This window comes from Dichomitus squalens (genome assembly GCF_000275845.1).
Source record: "Dichomitus squalens LYAD-421 SS1 unplaced genomic scaffold DICSQscaffold_9, whole genome shotgun sequence".
Classification (NCBI taxonomy): domain Eukaryota; kingdom Fungi; phylum Basidiomycota; class Agaricomycetes; order Polyporales; family Polyporaceae; genus Dichomitus; species Dichomitus squalens.
In genome coordinates, this window is record NW_006766891.1 from 159,448 (window position 1) to 180,648 (window position 21,201).

At 54.8% G+C, this 21,201-nt stretch overlaps 8 protein-coding genes across 8 annotated transcripts; 4 read left to right on the plus strand and 4 right to left on the minus strand.

Moving 5' to 3' along the window:
- Positions 1-416: 416 nt before the first annotated feature.
- Positions 417-939, minus strand: DICSQDRAFT_31601 (uncharacterized protein; the record flags this gene model as incomplete). The annotated part of the gene is made up of 3 exons (XM_007364487.1): positions 417-617; positions 672-720; positions 761-939. Coding segments are annotated over 3 exons (429 nt in total), but the record flags the coding sequence as incomplete, so codon positions are not given.
- An 884-nt stretch (positions 940-1,823) lies between these two features.
- DICSQDRAFT_84235 (uncharacterized protein) lies at positions 1,824-5,374 on the minus strand. Its single transcript, XM_007364488.1, has 10 exons — positions 5,036-5,374; positions 4,547-4,892; positions 4,327-4,491; positions 4,152-4,272; positions 4,037-4,097; positions 3,678-3,981; positions 3,372-3,622; positions 3,189-3,318; positions 3,006-3,131; positions 1,824-2,946 (listed from the first exon to the last, which is right to left on the minus strand). The coding sequence occupies exons 1-10, from the start codon at positions 5,335-5,337 to the stop codon at positions 2,128-2,130; spliced, it is 2,625 nt and encodes an 874-aa protein (XP_007364550.1). The 5' UTR covers positions 5,338-5,374; the 3' UTR covers positions 1,824-2,127.
- Positions 5,375-6,722: 1,348 nt separating this feature from the next.
- Positions 6,723-8,898, plus strand: DICSQDRAFT_179832 (sure-like protein). The gene is made up of 9 exons (XM_007364489.1): positions 6,723-7,483; positions 7,541-7,591; positions 7,652-7,788; positions 7,856-7,884; positions 7,946-8,101; positions 8,155-8,333; positions 8,387-8,521; positions 8,574-8,623; positions 8,682-8,898. Exons 1-9 carry the CDS (start codon positions 7,383-7,385, stop codon positions 8,810-8,812), a joined length of 969 nt encoding a protein of 322 aa, XP_007364551.1. The 5' UTR covers positions 6,723-7,382; the 3' UTR covers positions 8,813-8,898.
- Positions 8,899-9,163: 265 nt separating this feature from the next.
- Positions 9,164-10,265, plus strand: DICSQDRAFT_103857 (PRP38-domain-containing protein; the record flags this gene model as incomplete). The annotated part of the gene is made up of 5 exons (XM_007364490.1): positions 9,164-9,217; positions 9,270-9,345; positions 9,399-9,555; positions 9,612-9,727; positions 9,778-10,265. 5 exons carry the CDS (start codon positions 9,164-9,166, stop codon positions 10,263-10,265), a joined length of 891 nt encoding a protein of 296 aa, XP_007364552.1.
- Positions 10,266-10,518: 253 nt separating this feature from the next.
- On the plus strand, positions 10,519-12,694 carry DICSQDRAFT_135452 (tRNA isopentenyltransferase). Its single transcript, XM_007364491.1, has 9 exons — positions 10,519-10,550; positions 10,611-10,934; positions 10,991-11,409; positions 11,465-11,549; positions 11,602-11,728; positions 11,791-12,009; positions 12,067-12,123; positions 12,178-12,265; positions 12,323-12,694. Exons 2-9 carry the CDS (start codon positions 10,650-10,652, stop codon positions 12,540-12,542), a joined length of 1,500 nt encoding a protein of 499 aa, XP_007364553.1. The 5' UTR covers positions 10,519-10,550; positions 10,611-10,649; the 3' UTR covers positions 12,543-12,694.
- Positions 12,695-12,879: 185 nt separating this feature from the next.
- Positions 12,880-15,348, plus strand: DICSQDRAFT_179834 (carotenoid ester lipase precursor; the record flags this gene model as incomplete). Its single annotated transcript, XM_007364492.1, has 15 exons — positions 12,880-13,049; positions 13,109-13,293; positions 13,350-13,414; positions 13,472-13,484; positions 13,549-13,576; positions 13,630-13,704; positions 13,761-13,768; positions 13,823-13,888; positions 13,945-14,014; positions 14,067-14,340; positions 14,398-14,505; positions 14,556-14,608; positions 14,660-14,913; positions 14,978-15,036; positions 15,097-15,348. 15 exons carry the CDS (start codon positions 12,880-12,882, stop codon positions 15,346-15,348), a joined length of 1,680 nt encoding a protein of 559 aa, XP_007364554.1.
- Positions 15,349-15,611: 263 nt separating this feature from the next.
- DICSQDRAFT_168880 (FAS1 domain-containing protein) lies at positions 15,612-18,217 on the minus strand (the record flags this gene model as incomplete). Its single annotated transcript, XM_007364493.1, has 7 exons — positions 15,612-16,259; positions 16,438-16,613; positions 16,668-16,887; positions 16,940-17,028; positions 17,090-17,496; positions 17,551-17,622; positions 17,679-18,217. The coding sequence occupies 7 exons, from the start codon at positions 18,215-18,217 to the stop codon at positions 15,612-15,614; spliced, it is 2,151 nt and encodes a 716-aa protein (XP_007364555.1).
- Positions 18,218-18,622: 405 nt separating this feature from the next.
- Positions 18,623-21,174, minus strand: DICSQDRAFT_103865 (V-type ATPase). Its single transcript, XM_007364494.1, has 11 exons — positions 20,957-21,174; positions 20,782-20,901; positions 20,686-20,729; positions 20,531-20,632; positions 20,337-20,477; positions 20,126-20,277; positions 19,945-20,077; positions 19,872-19,892; positions 19,464-19,819; positions 18,891-19,410; positions 18,623-18,820 (listed from the first exon to the last, which is right to left on the minus strand). The coding sequence occupies exons 1-11, from the start codon at positions 21,129-21,131 to the stop codon at positions 18,731-18,733; spliced, it is 1,854 nt and encodes a 617-aa protein (XP_007364556.1). The 5' UTR covers positions 21,132-21,174; the 3' UTR covers positions 18,623-18,730.
- Positions 21,175-21,201: the final 27 nt, after the last annotated feature.

Below are 21,201 nucleotides of genomic sequence, written 5' to 3' on the forward strand. Positions count from 1 at the left end.
GGGCCTGAAAACGCCTCGACAACTTCGCGGGCCGGGCTGCCGGATAGCCTCTAGAGGCAAGTTCTTTGGTAGTACTACTATGTCACATTGGAAGTAACCATGTTTGCGAAGCTAAACTACAAGATGTTATCCGGGAAGTTTTGAGCTTGTAGGACGGACATGATGTCATTGTAGACTTCTTCCTGTATGCTACTCGCCATCGCGAAAGATACATCTAAGGACGGGGATGGCTCTTCTTCGCCGCTGGTGGTAGGATTTGACGAAAACACCCTGACATACCGGTCGTTGATGCCGGAGGTATGGAATTTGATCTTGTTTGGAAGACCAAAATGTGCGGAATGCCAGTCAATCCTGATGATGTTGGTCAGCGCAAGCCCAAGGCGAACACCGGCGGTCATGACAACTGACCCAGCGTTCGAATTGACCGACATGTGTCCGGGAGGAGCGGCGAAGAACATCGAATGGCCTTGGTCCGTGGCCAACTGCATGAAGTGGCTGGCGACTGACATGTACTCCTCTACCTTGGAGCGCTCTCGCCAAGACAATATGGAACGGCGGAGAGCGTAGGCGATCCTCTTGAGATCATGGATGTCCTCAGCAGCTATACTTGTGGGTATCTACTTTTCTATCAATCACCGCTCTTCATCAGGAGGAGCTGAGAGCCATCCCACAATGTAGATCGCATTCCCGGCAATGCCATCTTCGACGACACCAGAAACTCTCCTGTACTGTGGCCGGATTAGCTGCTTGCAGTGGTGACATGGAAACCGTCCTCACACTGGCTGCATTGGCCACCCGAGTGATTGGGGTATTCAGATGACGGTTCAGGACGGTAATGATGAACGCCACCAGGCAGTCATGACTAGATGGGAGTAAGTTCTCGATGGGGACCGCGGCCGGGTCTTGCATCATGATCCTCTCTTTCAGTTGCCGTAGCTGTTGCGTGGTCACTTTCAAAAATACCCTGGCCGTATCCTGATTCATGGCGCTATACTGTAGACCTAGCTCGCTAACACGGTAGGTGTTGGTGAGGTGGGGCATGAGAGGCGCATGCTCTGCCAGTAGCGACTCGCTCGGTGGGGCAAAGTCCCGTTTGGTAAACGTGGGGATAGGAGAAGGCAGGCTGCCGCCACCTTGGTAACACTGAGATAGATACTGTATGAACCGGCATAAAACGGTTGCATCTCCTGAGTGACCATGCGGATCGTGAGTTGTTCAGCATACAGAGGAATACCATGCAGGACGGACCAAGCGTATGATGCCACGAGATCCCGATAGCGGTCTGCTCGCCCGCGATGGTCAACTTGATGAACAAGAGACGGTAAGCATCTCCCGAGCGCGCAGTGTCATGAGTGTAGAGCTCGCTTGGAACCCCTCGCGCTCTGAGAAACGGACGTAGACTGGGTTGCACTACCCAATCATCCAATCCTGCCATGAGATGGTCTTCTTTTTCGTCAACTTCCACCATAATGCAGTGGTGAGTGGGTAGTATCTACGCCACGCATGAGTTACCTGGACATCAGCCGTAGGTATATGACGGTACTTACCACCCAACAACCTTGACCGTCCCTTTGAAGCTGGCCAGCGGCGTGAGGATAAACTTGTAAGCTTCCCTCCAATGCACGGGCGAATTTATGGACGTCTATTCGTGTTGGTAAGATGTATACGTTCTCGATCTGCCCCGCCAAAATTCGTCAGTGTCGCAAGTAGCTCCGGCGAGCATCTCAAGTGCCCACGTAATTCATCCATAAATCCTATCCCGGCAGTTTGACTGCAGTGCCATCGATCGGCGTAGGCAATTGGGGCCGGACGGGGAAAGTGTACATGGATTGTGATTTGTGCAAGTTTCTGCTACGACACGTGTGCCAAAGATGCGGAGTGCCATGAACGAAGACAGGTCGCCTCGCAATATACATGGGAGCTGGCAAGGGCCGGCTAGACGCCAAAAGACAACCCTGGGCCCAACCTCAACTTAGACGAACCCATGAATATGCCGACATTACAGACCGTTCGCCCTCAAAATAGGGAGACTTACGGTAATGGAATACATTGCCATGTACAGTACTGCGAACACGGAACGAGTCATGATGCAATAACGATAGAGGGTCTGCCGTACACGGGGTGGTGTCAGAACGACTCGATCGGACTAGCGGAGAGCCCTGGGTCGTTGACCCTGGAGGAAGAACCTGCATCGCTTACGGACGCCGAGTTCAGAGAAGTGGGTATGGACGCCTGACGTCGGAGGGAGCGCCGCGGGCGAGTAGAAACGGCAGGAGCGGCGGGTTTGGTCGGTGAAATTCTCGACGTCTCTAGTACGGACTCTTTGGCTGCGGAGGGCGAATTAAAAGCCCCGAGCCTAGGGAGGCGAATCTTGAGAGTCGGAGTAGCCTCCGGTTTGGGATCCGCGGATGCGACAGGTGTCTTGCCGTTCACCGTGGGCGGAGTGCTAGGCTTCGATGCACGAGACGTGCCATTTGCCTTCTTCCTAGAAGCCGAGGCAAGGGGTATATCCAACGTCGGGGGGTCAGCGTCCGGATCTGGCTTGATGGTCACAGCGCGCGAGGACGAAGATTTCGCTGGCTGCCGATTCCTTTTCGGCCTGCCCGAGACGGATGCCGAAGGAACCTCTGTCGCGTCAGAAGCAGTCTTGTCGCTTTCCGTGGTAGTGGATGCGGTTCCGTTCACGGCCGGAGCATGAGAGGCACTATCAGCCGCCTCGGGTGGTCGGGCTGCCTTCCGACGGGCGTCGGGACGTTTCCCGGATGAGATGACGAGAGGCGGAAGGTCGAAGTCGATGGCCATTATATCGCCATCCCCGGAACGACCCGATCTCCTAGTGGAATGAGACCGGGAAGGGGCAACGCGTGCGGCACGCTTGGGACGTGTGGTATTTCCTCCAGCGATGCTAGTAGACGCAGCGCCGCTCTGCGATCTATCCAGCGCAGTCTACATTAAGGGGACACATGAGAATGTCGCAAGGACACAGATATAATTGGCAAACGCACCTGCGATGTGCCTTCTTCTACTTTGATGCGCTTTGCTCCGTGAACGCCATTGACATTACCTCGAGCACGGTCCTCGCCAGGGACACGAGAATCGGAAGAGCTTTGCAAACGTAGGTTGCACAGCATCTACAGCAACAAAAGGCCTCGGTTTCACGTCAAACTCTTCGGGGCATGCCTCCTCACCTGAGCAAAGTTAACATCATCCATTGAGTACATCGCAGGCTCCATCGAGAATGGCGGGACGCTATCATGCTCATCGAGGGAGCTCAAGGACGTTAAGGGTGACGACATGGCACTTGACCCATCGATCTCCCTGTTAAGAGCATGCGTCAAGATAATGTGAAGGCACCTCAAACAGCCACTGACGTTACAGACGCGGATTCGCCCCGGCGATTCTTCGCTACCTTGTCCCAGAAGTCGAGCGTGATGATCCTCTCCGGGACCCGATACCGACGACCGTTGATGAGTACTTCGTCCACGTTGACCTTGTCCGGCACGATTGCGGGAGGTGGTGCGGAGTCGGCTTGTATGATTTCAATGTTACCGTTATTCCACTGTCGGGGCTTCATGATATCGATGGGTGTAGCATTCGCCCGAGGAATACGACGTTTCGGTTGCTAAGACGCATCTGTGATTAGGAACCATGCCAATATCAGACCGACGAAGGCCTACCAATGTGTGCTCGGCGTGGTTTGGACACATCCATTTCTTCGACCAAGGCGGCATGGTAATCATGGGAGGATCGAGACAATCGAGGTGCCAATGTAAATGACAATAGTCGCATGAGATGATGGCCCGACCCGTCTCGTAGTTCGGGACATTGGTCGAAGTCGATCGTCGTGCTCGCTTAGCAGTGGGCGAATCCGCAGCCAAACCAGGAGGAAGTGCGGATGTACCACAGCGGAAGCAAAGGACAGGCTCGCCGTTGCGATCCTTCAGTCTGTACGGATCGCGATCCTCAAGCTGCCCATGTCGACTGGTGGCATCTGTCCGTGAGAGGCTGCTCAGTGGGAACGAAAGAGATATCTCACTTGAAACGAGCTTGTTTCACTTCAGACATATCTTGATAAGTGCCTCTCGTTCCGGTACCCACTGGAGGGGTTGTGAGGGGACTGAGATAGCGGTGCTGAAGACATCGTGACTCACCGTCTTTGAAAAAAGAGCGTACGTCCTGGGGCAATTGGAATTCAGTTGGTGTCCTGTGTCCAAGTTCGTGGACGAGTGGTCCCATGAATTTGAGAGAGGCAGGCGGTTTGGGTGGAGGGCGCTATCGCGTGGCACTGATCAACTTGCGATACGGGGGAAGACCTACGGCACTTACCTGTTCCAGTAGACATGCCGGACAAAACCATCTAGATTCGCCCTCCGGAAGGTCGCTCGCCTCCATGGGCGGATCTAGACATAGCCAGTGGAAAGCCTTTGTACATCCATCGCAGTACACGAGCGCACCCAACGACCGACATGCAGAGCAATGGTCCTCATTGGGCTACACTGCTGCTTAATTCGATGCAGATGGTCCGGGCGGGTCAAGAAGGACTCACGAATCCAGCGGGGGCATGCTCGCTCAGGGATACCACAGTCGGCTCCTCCTTCACCCTCACCGCATCCCGCTCCCGCTCCTTTCCCTTCTCCTTGTCCTTCTGGGGCCGGGCGCGTTGCCTTTTGGAAGGTGGCTCAGCGGACTCCGGAGGCGAGTCATCCCCATGGACGGATGTTGCGCGGGACACCATGGCGTCGTCAGAGTCAAGTGATAGGTGTTGGGGATCAAAGTCCGACAGGGCATGCGATGACGAAGCGGTCGCTTCCGGCATCGGGATAGGTTCTGACGACGGCGCCACTGCAGCCAAGCTGCGAGCGGATGCACGCTGTGACCTGCTGCTCTCGGCGCTGCGGAGGCAGGGGACAATGGGCGAAAGAGGGGGCAAATTTTGCGGGCAGAGGTTCGAGGTGTTCGTTTGTGTAAAGTAGAACCGGAACGATAATCAGGAGGTCAGTTGAGCTCTGCTTGTTGAGACGATGTGAAGACGTACCCTTTATCCAAACGAGCGCGTTTCCTCCGAGCCCCGTCGAGGTCGGCGGGAGCTGCGGAAAGAGCAGCCATCGCAAAGTGCGTGGTATATGTTGTTCCTGGGTCCGCCGAGGGCAGATAAGAGTAGGACACCGAAGATTTTTTGTGGTCTTTTCGCGGAACACCAGCCTGTTGAATTGAAGCTAGAGGGGGTGGACCAGGTAAGATCTCCGTAGCCAGAGACGGATCACCTTCGAGGTGGGGTGGTTGTGACACGGAGACCCCTGGCTGCAGGTATGCGGGTGCGCTCTCTACCGACGCCATCCCTTGGCCGTTCTAGCGTATGTGAGATGGAAGGCCGAACCACGAGAATCGCGTGGAGGAATCTGGGCCTTTGCTGAGCCAGTGGGATGGGAGAGGCCAACTCGGTCAGTGGCGATGATGGGAGCGAGCGACAAGCTTCCGCTCCTTGTCGCACAATCTCATCCTCGGCCATCCTCATTCGAATTCTCATACACGCGAAATATATTTTGTCGGTGCCGCTCCCTATCACCATACACGAGAGTAGGATCATATACACTATGCAGTCTCGCTCTATGTCGAGCTACTAGTCATCCCCTAATCATGAGCACAAACACGACAGCGCCGACATGACCAACGCGCAATCCAGCAGCACGACGTCTGTCACGGCTGAGCACACTGAATATCTCACAGTGCAAGAGTTCTCGTAGACGTTACTGCAGTGACGTCAAGGAAGAGTGATGAGAAGCGGGTTTGACTGAGAAAGAGTATAAGAGCAGACTCACCCAGGTCCTAGCAAGAGCCATATTCAACGTCCTCCATGTGACAGCGGACAGAGCCCCACCCTGTCGTTTTGTGATGGTTTCGTAGCTGCGATACTACAAACCGGGTTGGTAGCCACGTTGACAAAAAAGGTGAATCTTGTGAACAGAGTGTCCTTTCTGGTGATGACACTCGTTCGCCGAACTCAGTCTGGCGGAAGTGGGTACCTGGCGAAGTGCAGGGATGAGCCCTGTTCAATTACGCATTAAAGCGTATGCGCGAAACTCGCGGTTTGAACGTTGCCGCAAGACCCGGGCAGGGCACAAGTAGATGGTGTTCCGCGTGGACTCTACAACACCAGACCCCGAGCGGGCGTTCCGTCTCATGGATCGACATACCTTGACCTCGAGTCATCTTCGTCGGTCGCCGCCACGGATGCCTCGGTTGCGCTAGGTATGGAGCTACGGGTTGTCACGATCATGCCCCGAACCCGCGCTTTCAGATCTGCCCACTAGCCTCAAGATTTCGAAGCTGGTACTGCTAGCAGCGTTGTTGTCCTACATATTCAGACTTTGTAAGTTGCAGGCTGCCAATGAGCGGTGGAATAATCATGACATTACGCCATAGTAAACAACACCAATGCTGTAACTCTCCTGTTCCTTGTCAGAAGGAGGCGATAGAAGTGGTGTCGACAAAAAAGGGTAGTAAGACGTCCTTGAGCGGGGGTCAAATGCAAGCGTGGGGCCTCTCCAGGCTGTAACGGACAGCCAGAGGACTGCGCAGCGACCGCCTGGCGCGTCTGTACCGTCGGTAGCGGCCCGACTTCCGACTCCGAGCTGCGAGCGCGGTCCCCTTCGCGCATCATCTTCGCATTCTGAAGATCTGACCTTACCTTGACTTTCACACTTCATCTAGAGAGGCTAGTGCAAGTGACAACGACAGACCTAGACTAGGGCTCGACATTTATACGTCCCGCCTGCTGTCGCGCATAGGCATGTTACACTCACGTCGCGAAGCCCTACCTAGATGGCAAACGTGCAAAGAGTATACCGTCAAGTAGCTCATTCCTGGTCTTCTTTTATATAGAATCAATGCATCCACAAGGCTTCCGTTGGAGCATTCGCGCCTCCCTAGGAAAACACTCTGCCTAGTGCGGTTGCAAGCTATTCGTACCTGAGCGACGCATCTCACGTTACTTGCGAATCTCCCAGGCGTGTCATGAAGAAACTGCTGGGAAGCAATATGAAGTTGAGAGGCTTAGTCTTCAAGGCCTCGTTTCGCAGCGTGCACTTACCGCCGCTGTCCAGACCCTTCATCAACCTTACAGCGCGGGCTACGGCATTGGGTGGTCAACCAGTGCACAAACGTGCATCCTACCACCGTTCCCTATTCGCCCGTCATGGCCTAGGTCCTCTGCCGTCTTAGACAGACCAAAAAACTTCATGGGAGGATGCCAAACGTAACGTGATCAGTGCTGCACCTCACCTAGTACAAATGGAGCGCGTCATTAGCCTTTCAACTCGCTGCGGTTCGCCCCCAACCCTCCTGTGTTACGCCCACGCTACGACCACAGACCTCTCTCCAAAATGTGGAAGCTCTCCGCGCTCCTCCTCGCTTTCGTGTCCTGTGCCGCAGGTCTCAACATTCTGGTCACGAATGATGACAGTTGGGCTTCTGCCAACATCCGGTACGTGCGCCGTATACTTCGCCGCATCTATGTGTTTACGTCCTGCCTATGCTATAGTGCGGCGTTTGACGCGCTGAAGGCAGATGGGCATAATGTCCTTTTGGTTGGGTGAGCTGCGCAATGCCGCTTGTATCCAATCGGGAGACTCGGTGTTGACACGACCAATAGGCCAGCGATTCAGCAATCTGGTAAGGGAGGCACCTTCGTCCTTCCTACGACAAATATCACGCATCCTGGTGGCGAGTTCGACTCCATTCCTGCTGGTGCTCCCTTCTTTGGCGCCGACTCGCAGAACGGCGACCTGTGTGAGTGGCAGCTCTTAACGGGGTAGTCGCCGAAGTCAGATGCGCTAACATGAGGTTGCCTGTCCAGTTTACTTCAATGGAACGCCTTCGGCCACTGTAAGTACATCCTATCTAGGCAACGCTGAATCAGCACTGATACGCTTGCCTGTGGTGATAGGTCACGTTCGGAATCGATATCATTGCTCCCAAAAAGTTTGGCAGCACTCCCATCGACCTCGTGGTCTCCGGTCCTAATGAAGGCCAGAACAACGGCCCCTTCTTGTACACACTGAGTGGTACCATCGGTGCGACCTATACCGCTGTTGAGCGCGGCGTGAGACGCACACACGGTTCTCGGATTGTGTCATGTACTCATTGGTGGGATAGATTCCTGCTATTGCCTTCTCTGCGGGCAACGGCACCCACCGCTCTTTCACTACCAACACGGGCGAGCCCAACGACCCAGCGAACCTGGCCGCTCAGGTCGTGAAGAATTTGGTAGCCATTATCGCGGCCGGCGTGAATGCGAGCCAGGAGCGGCTCCTCCCGCTTGGCGTTGGCCTCAAGTTCGTTCATCTACAATCTTTCCGGTGGCTAGCAGCTGACATTCCGTTCGCAGTGTTAACATCCCAACATTTGGCCCCGCCAGCAACTGCACCGCGCCTCCGTTCGTCTTCACTCGCTTGACCGGAGGTGCGACCGTCAATTCGATTGCCATAGACAACACCACTGGGTTGCCCGTTGAAGTCGATCTGTGCGTTTTCTTGGACGAATGAATACTGGTGCTGTACTGACTGAGCGCGCAGTGTCGCGACTGGCGTGAACTCCAACATCAATGGGGTTCGCGAGGACCCTGGTAAGCATCCCGCAATGCATTCTATCCTACTGTGCTAACAAGTGTCCTTATCCTCTAGGCGAGACTCCGACTAGCGCGGACTGCTTCACTGCCGTCAGCATTTTCTCTGTTGATTACGATGCTCCTGAGCGCATCGCTCGCCCAATCCAGCACCGTCTCCGGAACAGCATCCGTTCGACTCAGTTCTGAAAGGGTTCTATAGCATAATGTTGCGTATTTTACGATAAGTATGACGACGTGTAGGAAGCCTTGGTCAACGGTCACCTGGATAGGGCCGAGCCGTATAGGGATCTAATGACTTCGTACGGCAAATGATGGATGATCATTCAATGACTGCAGAACGCGTGCAAACTTGTGTATTGTCCAAGAACCACTTTGCGCGGGTTGAGATTGGAATTTGAGTCGGGCGTGAAATCCGAAGCCACCCGCTGCCATTCAGGTCAAATGAGCGTGGAGGGACCAAACTTTCGTGCATGCCTATTGTGGTGGCGTCAAAGTGAGCCGCGTCCAGGACAAATAGTCGTACACAACGCGTTCATCATGGCCAACACCACCGTCCGCGGGGCAACCGCTATTCATGGCCAGAATCCTCAGGTGAGACCATTGTGACCCTCCAGATGGGAGACTTCCATAGCTGAATGTACAGTACCTAGTCGAATCTGTGATCCGGAATCGTATCTATGACTCAAGCTACTGGAAGGAGCACTGTTTTGCGCTTACCGGTATGTTGCTTTCGCTACCTTGAAGGCATTACCGACTGAGGGTGTCCGTGTAGCCGAAACGTTGATTGATAAAGCTATTGAGCTGAAGGCGATCGGTGGTGTTTACGGCAACCAAAAGCCTACGGAGTTCCTATGTCTACTCCTCAAGCTCCTCCAAATTCAGCCGGAGAAGGAGATTCTGCTGGAGTACTTGCAGGCGGACGAGTTCAAGTGAGTACGAACCGATGGCACTCGACTGTGACACAGTCCAACCCTGGCTTCGTCAGGTATCTACGGGCACTCGCTGCATTCTACATACGGATGACCTTCCGACCAGCGGAAGTCTATGAAATCCTGGAGCCTTTGCTCAAGGACTATCGAAAATTGCGTTACTTGGGAATGGGTATGTGTCTTTGTTCACGTATCGCTTCCCTTTCTCACATACGATCCCAGGGGGTTACACGCTGACGCATATGGACGAGTTTGTGGACCAGCTATTGACCGAGGAGCGTGTGTGCGACTTGATCCTCCCCAGGATCACCAAGCGAGATGTCTTAGAGGACTTGGGAGAGATTGGGCCGAGGAAGAGTAGGCTGTTGGACGCTATGGAGGGCAAAAGTGACCACGAGAGAAGTAGGAGCAGGAGTAGAAGTCGGAGCACGGACAGGAGCAGAAGCAGAAGCCGGGACGGCAGTCCACGACGCCCGGCAGGTGCGAGGAGTCCTTCGTCTTCAAGAAGCTCTAGTCGAGGACGGAGTGCTAGCAAGTCTCGCTCGCCCTCGGTCGGGTCGCGGTATGTTTCTCGCAGCCGCTCCGGCTCACGTTCGCCCTACCGGTCTAGGAGCAGGAGCATCTCGCCAGACCGTGTGAATGGCGGCTCCCCTGGCCGCTTCCGTTCTCGCAGTCGCAGCATCTCACCGGACCGCATGGACACTACCTAGTGGCTATACCGTTGCTTCTCGATGCCCATGCTACTGTAGTCCACTGTATCTAGTACCGAACGATGTTTAGGTCAAACGTGAGGCTGAGACGCGTCGAAGTGACATGTGCATGCATGGCTTGCTCTTGAAAGAATGTCCGAGGTGCTGCTGTGGATGTCTCGAACGAACTGCATTGGCCGGAACAGTGGACAGAGATGTCGATGTCATGGAGCATGACCCCATGGGCGCTCGCAGCGTCTTCGCTCAGAATGCTGTCGACCTGCGTGGTGAACGTGAACGTGAATGGTCTGTCTATGTCTATGTCAATCCCAATGCCTCTCTGATTGATATCTGGACAATCCCCAGACTAGCATCTTGAAGACATCCCTTGCAACACTCAGAAACATGAGTTCGAAACCTCTCATCGTCATCTGTGGAACGACGGGTGTAGGCAAGTCAAAGCTCGGCATCGAGCTTGCCCTCGCTTTGTCTGCAAAAGGTGAAAACTATCCATACCGTGGCGCAAGGATCATCAATGCGGACTCCATGCAAGTGTATATGGGTATGGATATCATTACAAACAAGGTCCCTTTGGAGGAACGATTCGGCGTCGAACATCTCCTCATGGACTACAAGAAGCCCGGAGAGCAGTTGACCGGACCGGAGTGGATCAAGGATGCTATCAATGCGGTGGGTGCCTAGAGCCTTGTTTTTCTGCCTGTCTTCATGCGGTGCGGTGTGGGCAGGTCGAAGAGACCCACTCTAGGGGCCAGGTTCCTATCGTGGTAGGGGGCACGTCGTATTGGATTCAACACCTCATTTTCCCCGAGAGAATGGCCTCCTTATGCAAGTCGGCGGAGGAATCGCCTGGAGACAAGCAAACTCCGTTGCCCTCTGAACTGTTAAGCAATGCTCTCGCAGCTCTTCCACCCGAGCTACTCAGTCTGTTCGACAATCTCCCTGAGCAAGCCCCTACTGCGGACCTCGACCCCCAGCTGTCCCTGAGACTGCACAAGCTGCTTGCCGCCGTCGACCCGTTGGTTTCGCAGCGGTGGCATTGGCGAGACTCGAGAAAGGTCCTCACCAACCTACGTATCATCCAAGAAAACCGTAGGCTTGCCAGCGAGATCATCGAGGAGCAATCCCGGATAACATCGAAGCCGAGGTACGGGCGACTTGCAACCATCTTCTTCGGCTCATTAATCGTGCGGCGATGACAGGTATCGCACACTATGTTTCTGGTTATATGCGCAGCCAGAGGTACTGAAGCCTCGCCTGGACGAGCGTGTGGACCAGATGATAGCAGTGAGCACTTTGTTCCTTCCTTATGACTGTCTGTTCCATCTATGCACAGTAGCAAGGCTTGCTGGATGAAATCAAAACACTGCGAGCAATCGCTACTGCTGGAGTCGGTCCAGAATCGCAGTCGCCCGCGAATGAGTCGCAACAAATGGACTACACACTGGGCATTTATCAGTCGATCGGTGAGGAGCACCTCATTATCTGACTTTCCAACCGCTCACTCGGACGCCCGACGCCTGGTCAGGGTATAAGGAATTTCATGAGTACTTGAGCGCCCCAGAGCCGTCAGAGGCAGTGTTCAGACTTGCAGTAGAGCAGATGAAGCTGGGAACCAGGAGGTATGCAAAACGGCAAGTCGCCTGGATCCGCAACAAGCTTCTTCCGGCCGTAAATGCTGCAAATGCCGAGAGCCAAGCGGAATGTGGGCAGTCGATCGTCCCGATGTACTTGCTAGACGCTACAGGTACGTGAGACCCATTCCCTCTACGTCAGCAATATCGACGAAGTTGGGGGTTTCTAGAGCTCGGGGAGGCATGGAAGACCGGCGTGCTTGACATAGGGAATGCTATAACGAAAGGCAGGTCGGTCCATTCTCAGCAATTTCGGGTTCTTTAATGAGCCTTCCCTGCAGCTTTCTTGGAAGGAGACCCGCTCCCGGATCCTTCGACGCTTTCGCAGACTGCGTCCGAGATGCTGGCTGTACGTGACCGTCCGACCGAGTAAGCCAACATCCTCCATGTATGCATCATAGCAGACGCTTACGGAGTCTTCTACAGTCCGATGGCCGTCTTAAGCGCGAACCGGCGCATGATATGCCCTGTTTGTACGACTGACCCTGATCAGCCTGTTATGGTCGATGGGGTGAAGTGGGAGATGCATGAACGCAGTCGCGGACATCGCAGAATGACCGGGAGAGATAAGAGATTGCCTTGCAGCCCTTCAGCGTACAAGGAGGTTGAGGCAGCTTTTAATAGTGAAGACGGCCCAGATACCTAGGAGCACAGTGCGTGTCCAACCCCTCCCCCTTACCAGGCCCGACCCCAACGGAACGCCCCGCCCACAACGGACACACATCGGGACGCGCTGTCGTACTAGTAGCCCTTCTCTGTGACAGCAAGCGTTCGACGATGATCGTGTATGAATTCCAGCCGTTATTCGTCTCTCCTACAATGACATACTGCTCGGTGCGGTGAACTGACGGTCACGGTGAGAGGATGTTGGTCCGTATGTTGACGTGGCGCGGCATTGCCAGAGGACGCGCCTCACTTGTGTCAAGTATATATCCAGGACGAAAGGATGCTCATAGGGCAGCGACGTCTGCTACCGTTCTACCATGCTCACTTACAGCTTCATAGTACTTGCGACGGTGTATGCCGCCGCAATCGTCGCCGCTCCCGCTCCTGCTGCCAAGCCTCCTTCTGTCCGGTTGGACAGCGGGACGTTCACGGGAGTGTCAGACGGGGTGAGCGATGCGTTTCTCGGCATCAAGTTCGCTGACGCCCCGTACGTTGATTTCGTAGTCTTCGTGTCAAGTCAGACTAGTGAACTTACATGCTACCCAGACGGTTCTCCCTTCCCGTTCCTGTTGGCCCCTACATCGATGAAGAGGATGCAGTCGACTTCGGTCCAGCTTGTCCTCAGCAGGGCTCTACAGATGTCCGTTCAATGGTCGATGATCCAGCTGCTGGCGTCCTTGTCTCCGAATGGCGGTATCCAATCAGAGCCAAGCTTCCCCCGTCAGAAGATTGTGAGCGATGCACTGTCCCATGCGTTTATCTGCTTCTGACATCCACATCCGCACAGGCTTGAATCTCAATGTTTGGGTACCGGCTGGCACTAACTCCACAGCTCGGCTTCCGGTCGCGGTGGTCAGTCAACCTCCCATAATTCGATAGGTAATACGCTAATGTTGAGCGTGTCGACAGTGGATCTTCGGTGGTAAGGTCACGAATAGCATGCAAATTGACGTACATCGACTCAATCAGAACATTCCTCATTGCAGGTGGCTTCGAGACCGGCTCGGCAGACACGTAAGTACCCAACCGCTAATACCGTCTTCCTATCTGACACCGCTCCATTTCAGGTACGATGGCGGTGTCATTGTGAAGCGTTCCATCGAGTTGGACGAGCCAGTGATCTACGTCAGCATGAACTATCGGTAAGATTTCGCGATCTGTCGACATGGCTCAGCTCGCTGACCTCCGTTGTGCTCAGCGTATCCGGTAAGATCGATCGCAAAGTCAGTCAGCATAGCAGCTCATAGGCGAATACTCCAGCTTTTGGTTTCATCGCTGGCGAAGAGGTGAAAGCCGAAGGCGTTGGTAACATTGGTCTAGAAGATCGTAAGTTCCTCTGACGTATGGACATTCCTGGCGATGCTGAGAGCGCCTCTTCATAGAACGCGTTGCTTTCAAGTGGATACAGAAGTACATCGCAGACTTCGGGGGAGACCCAGAGCGCGTCACTATGTGAGACGAGTTTGAGGTGGCAGAACACTGGTCTCACTGACACAATCAACAGCTGGGGCGAGAGTGCAGGCGCGATCTCCGTTGCTTTACATATGTTGACCAATAGCGGCGATCCCGAAGGGCTCTTCCACGGCGCATTCATGCAATCAGGTGCTCCGATTCCTGTCGGCGATATTGCCAAGGGCCAGAGCGAGTACGACCAACTTGTTCAGAACACTCCATGCGCAGACATTGCATCACCAAAAACCTTGGAGTGTTTGAGGACCCTTCCCTTTGATGTTCTGAAACAGGCCGTGGATAAATCCCCCGGTATTATCAGCAAGCAAGTGCGTTGTTTCGACAAGAAATCCAAATTTCCTGTCTGATTAATGATGACTTTTTAGTCCCTTCGCCTCGCGTGGCTTCCCCGCGTTGACGGAAGGTTCTTGACTGACACGCCCCAGAATTTGGTACTTCAGGGTAGCGTTGCTCGGATCCCACACGTATCTGGGGTATGTCTCTCTGTGGCTCTCAGTAGCTCTGCCACTAAATCAAGCCCTAGAACGTGAACGACGAAGGCACACTCTTTTCCATCATCAACTCTTTGACTGTTTGGTATGTTGAGAAGGCTGAAACCTTGATCCGTGAAATCTGATGACTTTCTAGGACAGACAGGGGATTCCAGTCATATATGCGTTCTAACTACGTCGATGGGGCTACGGACGACGACATTGGTGATCTTTTCGATACCCTTTATCCAAACGATCCGAGTCAGGGCTCGCCCTTCGACACTGGCACAAACTATTCGCTCCCTCCGCAATACAAGCGCTTGGCGGCTATTCAAGGGGACCTCGTATTCCAGGCTCCGAGACGCTTCTTTGTAGAGCATACATTTGATAAGCAGCCCACGTGGTCGTTCCGTGCGTACTTGAGCTATGCTCTCAATCCGTTTCTGACGCAAGATTTCTCCTTCATGATCTATAGTTAGTAAACGCACGCTCACGATCGGTGATAGCGCATTTGAGCTCGGCCGTTTTGGAGCCGTGAGTGACAACGGAATCAAGCATTTATAATGCGTCTGACTACATGTACTCCATCTACAGGCCCATGGAAGCGATCTTGGTAATGTCTACGGTCCGGGAGACATGACCAGCTATCTCATTCACTTCGTCAATCGCGGCGACCCGAACGGCGCGGGGGACGGTCTAATTGAGTGGCCCACGTATGATAATCAGACTCGGCAGCAGCTGACGTTTGTGGACGACATCGACACCCCCTTGAATATCACGAGGGATGATTACCGAGTCGACGGTTTCAGCAAATTGACGGAGCTTTCCCTGAGGTTCCCTCTCTGATCTGAGAGGCCACTCTCGAGAAGGATTGCATCGTATCGAACGCTCATCGCGACTCATGGTAGTAATTTACGACCTGCTCCTATCACATATGCTTCTATCGTTTTACTGTAATCTGGTCGAATGTTCCATCGGCGTGCATTGTACTAGGATACAGTACGAAACTCATCGACTCTGGTCACGCAGTCATTCTGATATGACGGGTGGAGGGTGCAATAATGAATGGTGTTGGATGCGGTAACGCGGTGCTACCCTATAACTCATTCCTACTCTTCGGCCCAACGAGGCAACCACTCCTCCCAACCAGCCCACTCGTCAGCGTCGTCATTCTCAGGGTCCTCACGTAGGAAAGGGCCGAACGCAAGATCATCGCGCTCGAATTCGCGACCGTGATGATGATGGGGCTTCTTGAGGGGGTTCAGGAGCCTGGTGATGACATGGACCGCGCCGTTGCGCGCAGGTACGTCCGGCACGGTGACGGGCTGACCATGGGCGACGACGACGGTCTGGTAGAACGCGTGCTTGTGATGCTCACCCCCGAAAGGGCTCCTGTATGCGAGCTGGACGACCTTGACTTCTAGAGGGTGCCCCTCGAGAAGGGTGGGCACTGTGGCGTTGGCCGAGTAAACGACGTCGGGGCGGGGCAGGTGATGACCTCCCTTTGGGGGCGAAGGAGGATGAGGAGGAGGGTGGTGGGGCGGATGGTGGGGCTCATCGCCCGGAGGTGGATGCTGAGGATGGTCAGGGCCACCTCCACGGGGCGGAGGAGGGTGTTGAGGTTGACGGTTCCGCGGGGGAGGTGGAGGGGGGAAGTGTTCCGGTGGTGGGGGGATGTGGGGCGGGGGCGGTGGAGGCGGGAAGTGCGACGGGGGTGGTGGGGGCGGGAACTGAAGTTCCGGGCGACCACCGTCGTGCTGTGAGAAGGAGGGTAGTCAGCACAACAGTAGGCGAACTGAGATCATCCCCTAGAGAAACAGTGACAGAGACGCGTCCGCGGTGCGATGGCAATGGAAAATTCGGGCCACCAAATCCACGGGACCGTTGCGCACAATCGCAATGTTTCTCCAAGCAATGTGTGCTGTACAAACTTACCTTGAAACAGCTATATTTCTCGTGGACATAGCCAAACTCGGCATATTCCTGGCCTCGCGACTCCTCCGGAATGGACCAATCTTGAGAATAGGGATCGAGATGCGCATAGAAATGATTCGTCTCGACATCATGATGACACGGGACGAACTCAGACTCCGACGCGTTGTGATAGTAATCTGGAATGTTTTTCAGTGATCAATGAGTGGGCTGCGTGCGCCAAGCAGACTCACTCGAGTGCAATACAGCGTCGGGCACAATGTGGAACTGTAGAAGCTTCTTCAAAGCCTTCTGGCCAAATGGCGAGAAAAGGTAGAATTTCAACCTAGGCGGCAGCCGCGAAAACGCCTTGTTGTGGGGCGCGAAGATGGAAACCGCTCCAGTACCGGAACCATCTTCGCCGCCATGGAAATCGAGCTCGTCCGTCAGTCCGACTCGCTGAATAGCAGAGCTCTGTGACAATGGTTAACATGGCGCGAACACAGTCATTAGCCCTTGAACTTACGAAAATGGAGAAAGCGTCGGAGAAAAGGAAGGCGATCTGGAAGACGGAAGGAGGGGGAAGAATGGGCTTGCTAACGACATGAATGGCACCTGATTTCACGTCAGAATACATGAGTACTAGCCATTGGCACCGCTTTCCTCAGAAGCTCACCATTCTTGGTCGGAATATCAGGCACCAACACTTTGGACCCGAAGTTGATTGTAGGACGGAAGTCGGCACCGAAACCTTTACCGACGCGGATGCGGAGCTGCTCGCCATCCAACGAGCCGTCCTCGAGCTTCAGCGACGTCGCGTGTGTATGGTTGCTTCGCAGTTGATGCAGGGGCGTCTGTTCAGGCAGGATGTTGTAGAGCAGCAGATACTTCAGGAACTGCTTGATCTTGTCTTCGTCGGGCTTATGGGCGCTGCTGAGGTAGCCCTCGGCGGCGGCGAGCATGTCGCTGAGGTCACCACCAGTCTGGAAGAGTTCTTCCAACTGGGCATCCTCATCCCCGTCCACGCCATGGTGATGCGGCGGCTTCGGGAAGGCCCAGTCAGGAAGGGCAAAGAAAGTGACACTGGGCACTGGCGTCAGTCTCGCATACGATGGGGCTATGATCGGAGATATTTACCTCTGGGAGGAGTCGTTGAGTAAGTTCGTGATGTCCTCCGTATAATTCACCAGTTTGAAGAGGCGCGAGAATCTAAACTGCGTATTTAGTCACTGTGCCACACAGCCTTGACAGGTATTGCGCCATACTTGGGGTGGCTCTCCAAGAATTGATAGATGGTCTTATCCTTCGTCTTGTGGTGGTCCGGCATCGTGAAGTGAGGGAAAGGTCCCTTCTTCGGAGAACCTTCGGGGGGACCGTGAGGGTGATGCGGTTCCGGGGGTGGGTAGTGCGGCGGCTCAGGGAAGGGGTGAGGAGGCTTTGGGAACTCATGGTGGGGCTCCGGGAAGTGAGGAGGCGGAGGCGGGAAGTGATGAGGAGGCTCGGGTCGGCGACCATGATCGGTGCCCGGAAAGCGAGCAGGCTCCTGGCCATCGTAGCCTTCCTCCGCGTACTCACGGTGTGCTCCCAGGATCTGCTGGGAAGCGTCACGAGACCACTGGGGGGGATTCTCGTAGCCTGCAGCCTGCGAGGCCTCGTGCTGCGGCCGATAGTAGTAGGAATACTCTGAGGCGTCGGTCAATTCGGCGCCCTCTGCGTCGTAGAACCTGCCCAAGTACTCCGGGCGGGCCGAGACGGCGAGGAGGCCGCTGTACACCACCGCGAGGACGGTGTGCAGAAGAAGCATGGCGAACAAAGTTGGGCGAAGGCAAGAAGCGCAGCGCCCAGGTCCAGGGGTCTCGCGGCTTATGTAGGTTGCGATATGGGTGCTGCGAGCACGACTGCCAATATGACGGCCTGGTGCATCATTATCCGCCCGAGCAGGCTTTGCGCAGACCGCAGCAAGGGCGCAGCGCTAATGTGGCAGCAGAGCGAAGATCGGCATCGCACCAAACGCCTCCGCAGCAGCAGCCCGTTCGTTCAGGCGTTCGCGCATGCGTGCTACGGGTCCAACAGCACCCATAGGCACCAGCCACCATCGCTGGCTTAGATGTCGCCGACGGCCATCCTAAAAGTCTCGCCAGTGGTGAGAAAGGAGCGATCTAGAGGAGACTGGGCAGTCACCATGTGCTACTGGACCCGGGCGTTAAAGCGGAGTGACATCACATACGAGTCGTATTGCTGAATGGAGAGAATTGAGAACAACTATTGCGACATACAGAACTTGAAATCGTGATCGAGATGGGGTATAGCGTCCAGCCTACTCTACCAGCTGACGGAACTTCTCCTGGATCTCGCTGTACAAAGCGTCCATCCTCTGCTTGATAGGCTCCTTTCCTTGCGACGGCGACTGCGGGATGCGTCGTCGGTGTCATCAGGTCAAGAGGCGCAACAGGCACACACGACAGTGAGACTCGTACCTCGAACTTCATCTGCGAGAGCTTGTACATGATGTCCGCCGCGGAGTCGCGGATCTTCGCGAACGTGACGTCACCGCCGGCGACCGCCTTTTGGGCCGCGTCGTGGAACGCGACGAAGTTGCGGAGCATCGCGCTCGTCTTGTAGAACGGGCAGAAGCGGTCGTACTCGGACATGCTGTTCTGCTGCAGGAAGTCGTCCTTGAGCATGCGCGCGACCTCGAGCGTGATCTTGTCGTTCTCGCCCAGCGCCGACTTGCCGACGAGCTGCACGATCTCGGCGAGGTCCTCCTCCTTTTGCAGGATCTCCTTCGTCTTCGTGCGCAGCTCGACGAAGCCGGGCTCCGTCGTCTCGTAGTGCTGCTCGAGAACCTTCGTGTACTTGGAGTACGATAGCGACCAGTTGACGGACGGGAAGTGTTTCCGTTGCGCGAGCTTCTTATCAAGACCCCAGAACACCTGCACGATACCGAGGGTGGCGGCAGTAACGGGATCTGAGAAGTCACCACCAGGAGGGGAGACACTGAGGAAACCGTGAGTAGGCTGCAGCCAAACCACTCATTCCAGCATACTCACGCGCCGACGATGGATACAGTACCCTGGCGAACGGGGTTACCCAGGCAAGTAACCTTACCCGCACGCTCGTAGAAGCTGGCCAATTTCGTACCAAGGTAAGCGGGGTACCCGGAATCAGCGGGCATCTCCGCCAGACGACCTGAGATTTCACGCAATGCCTCGGCCCAACGTGATGTAGAGTCCGCCATCATGGAGACGTTCGTGCCCTGGTCACGGAAGTACTCCGCGAGGGTGATACCGGTGTAGATGGACGCCTCACGGGCAGCGACAGGCATGTTCGACGTATTGGCGACAAGAGTCGTGCGCTTCATGATTGGTTCTTGACGATCGCCGACTTCCATAGTCAGCTCGGGGAACTGGTATGGTGTAAATGGCAAGCACTAGCACACAAGCAAAGGTGCTTCTTACATCCATGAGTACTTCCGCCATCTGCCAACAAACTGTCAGCCTCAATGCTGGCCCTAGACCACTCACTACGTACCTCATTACCGCGCTCTCCGCAACCGACATAAATGATGATATCGCTGTTCGAGTATTTGGACAGTGCTTGAGAGATAACCGTCTTTCCACAACCGAAGGCACCCGGAATCGCGGTTGTCCCTCCTTGCACGCAACTAGACAGCTGCTTAGCCCTAAACCAGTATATACGCAAGAACACGTACGGGAATAGAGCATCCAGGATCCGCTGACCAGTGAGTAGAGGGTAATCGGCAGTATGCTTCTCCGTGACCGGACGGGGCGCACGAACAGGCCACACTTGCATCAGAGTGTGTTTCGTGGTCTGACCATTAAACTCCGTCTCCAGAACGACATCCTGAAGTAACACTGGGGTAAAAACAAAACCTTGCAGATGCACGAGAAGGAAGAGCTCACATCGACAGCATAGCTGCCCTTCTCGGCGATGTGGGTGATGGTACCGAGACCGCGAGGACCGAGCATGATCTTGTGGTTGTCAACGAGGGAGTTCTCGTAGACGCGCCCAAAGATGTCACCTCCAGAAATATGGTCGCCGACCTGAAGAGCAGCATTGATTGGTATGAGGACTAGGAGAACACGCCGCAGCATACCTTGTAGTTGACGGGGTTGAAGTCCCACTTCAGTGACCGGTCAAGAGCTTCAGTGTTGATACCACGGGGAATGTATATTGACTTGGAGAGCTCTTGGATAGCCTAGATGTTTTCTGTTAACACACCATCGGGGACATCTTGGATGGGAGACTCACTCGTAGTGGCCGTTGAATCCCATCGACGATGTTACTCATCAGGCCTGTGGAACTTCTCAGCAACGTATGACACCAATTATCAAAGTATGGACATACCAGGACCGAGCTCAACACTGAGAGGCTTCCCTGTCCGGAGAACGGGATCACCGACCGTTACTCCGGACGTCTCCTCGTACACTTGGATTGTAGCCTTGTCCGCGTCAATACGGATGACCTCTGCGCGAGTGTTTAGTGCGAGTAAGTTCGTGTTTCTCCGATGTATGGAGCGCACCTCCGACGAGCTCATCATGTCCGACACGGACAAGCTCGTACATGGCAGAGCCAGTCATGTTCTCGGCGACGACGACAGGGCCGGATACGCCAAAGACCTGGCCGAAGCGGGACTCGCGGTCTTCATCTCTGATCTTGGGAAGGTTCTGCTTCGCATTTGGGAGTGCGCCGGCCATGGCTGGGAGGGCGTATGGGGGTAGATGAGCAAGGCGCGGTCTCTTGGCTCTTGGATGAGCGGAGGCAGGG

Bases quoted from the DNA above. Each gene is read 5' to 3' on its own strand.
- DICSQDRAFT_84235 (XM_007364488.1), bottom strand. From the start codon at position 5,337: ATGGCGTCGGTAGAGAGCGCACCCGCATACCTGCAGCCAGGGGTCTCC. The intron at 4,893-5,035 runs GTACGTCTTCAC...CTGCCTCCGCAG, and splicing joins CGCGCTCGTTTGGATAAAGG to CGCCGAGAGCAGCAGGTCAC. The intron at 3,132-3,188 runs GTGAGGAGGCAT...TTGTTGCTGTAG, and splicing joins ATGATGTTAACTTTGCTCAG to ATGCTGTGCAACCTACGTTT.
- DICSQDRAFT_179832 (XM_007364489.1), top strand. From the start codon at position 7,383: ATGTGGAAGCTCTCCGCGCTCCTCCTCGCTTTCGTGTCCTGTGCCGCA. The intron at 7,592-7,651 runs GTGAGCTGCGCA...CACGACCAATAG, and splicing joins CATAATGTCCTTTTGGTTGG to GCCAGCGATTCAGCAATCTG. The intron at 7,885-7,945 runs GTAAGTACATCC...CTGTGGTGATAG, and splicing joins ATGGAACGCCTTCGGCCACT to GTCACGTTCGGAATCGATAT.
- DICSQDRAFT_135452 (XM_007364491.1), top strand. From the start codon at position 10,650: ATGAGTTCGAAACCTCTCATCGTCATCTGTGGAACGACGGGTGTAGGC. The intron at 10,935-10,990 runs GTGGGTGCCTAG...CGGTGTGGGCAG, and splicing joins TCAAGGATGCTATCAATGCG to GTCGAAGAGACCCACTCTAG. The intron at 12,010-12,066 runs GTACGTGAGACC...GGGGGTTTCTAG, and splicing joins GTACTTGCTAGACGCTACAG to AGCTCGGGGAGGCATGGAAG.
- DICSQDRAFT_103865 (XM_007364494.1), bottom strand. From the start codon at position 21,131: ATGGCCGGCGCACTCCCAAATGCGAAGCAGAACCTTCCCAAGATCAGA. The intron at 20,730-20,781 runs GTATGTCCATAC...GAAGTTCCACAG, and splicing joins CAGTGTTGAGCTCGGTCCTG to GCCTGATGAGTAACATCGTC. The intron at 20,278-20,336 runs GTGAGCTCTTCC...GTGTTACTTCAG, and splicing joins AGGGCAGCTATGCTGTCGAT to GATGTCGTTCTGGAGACGGA.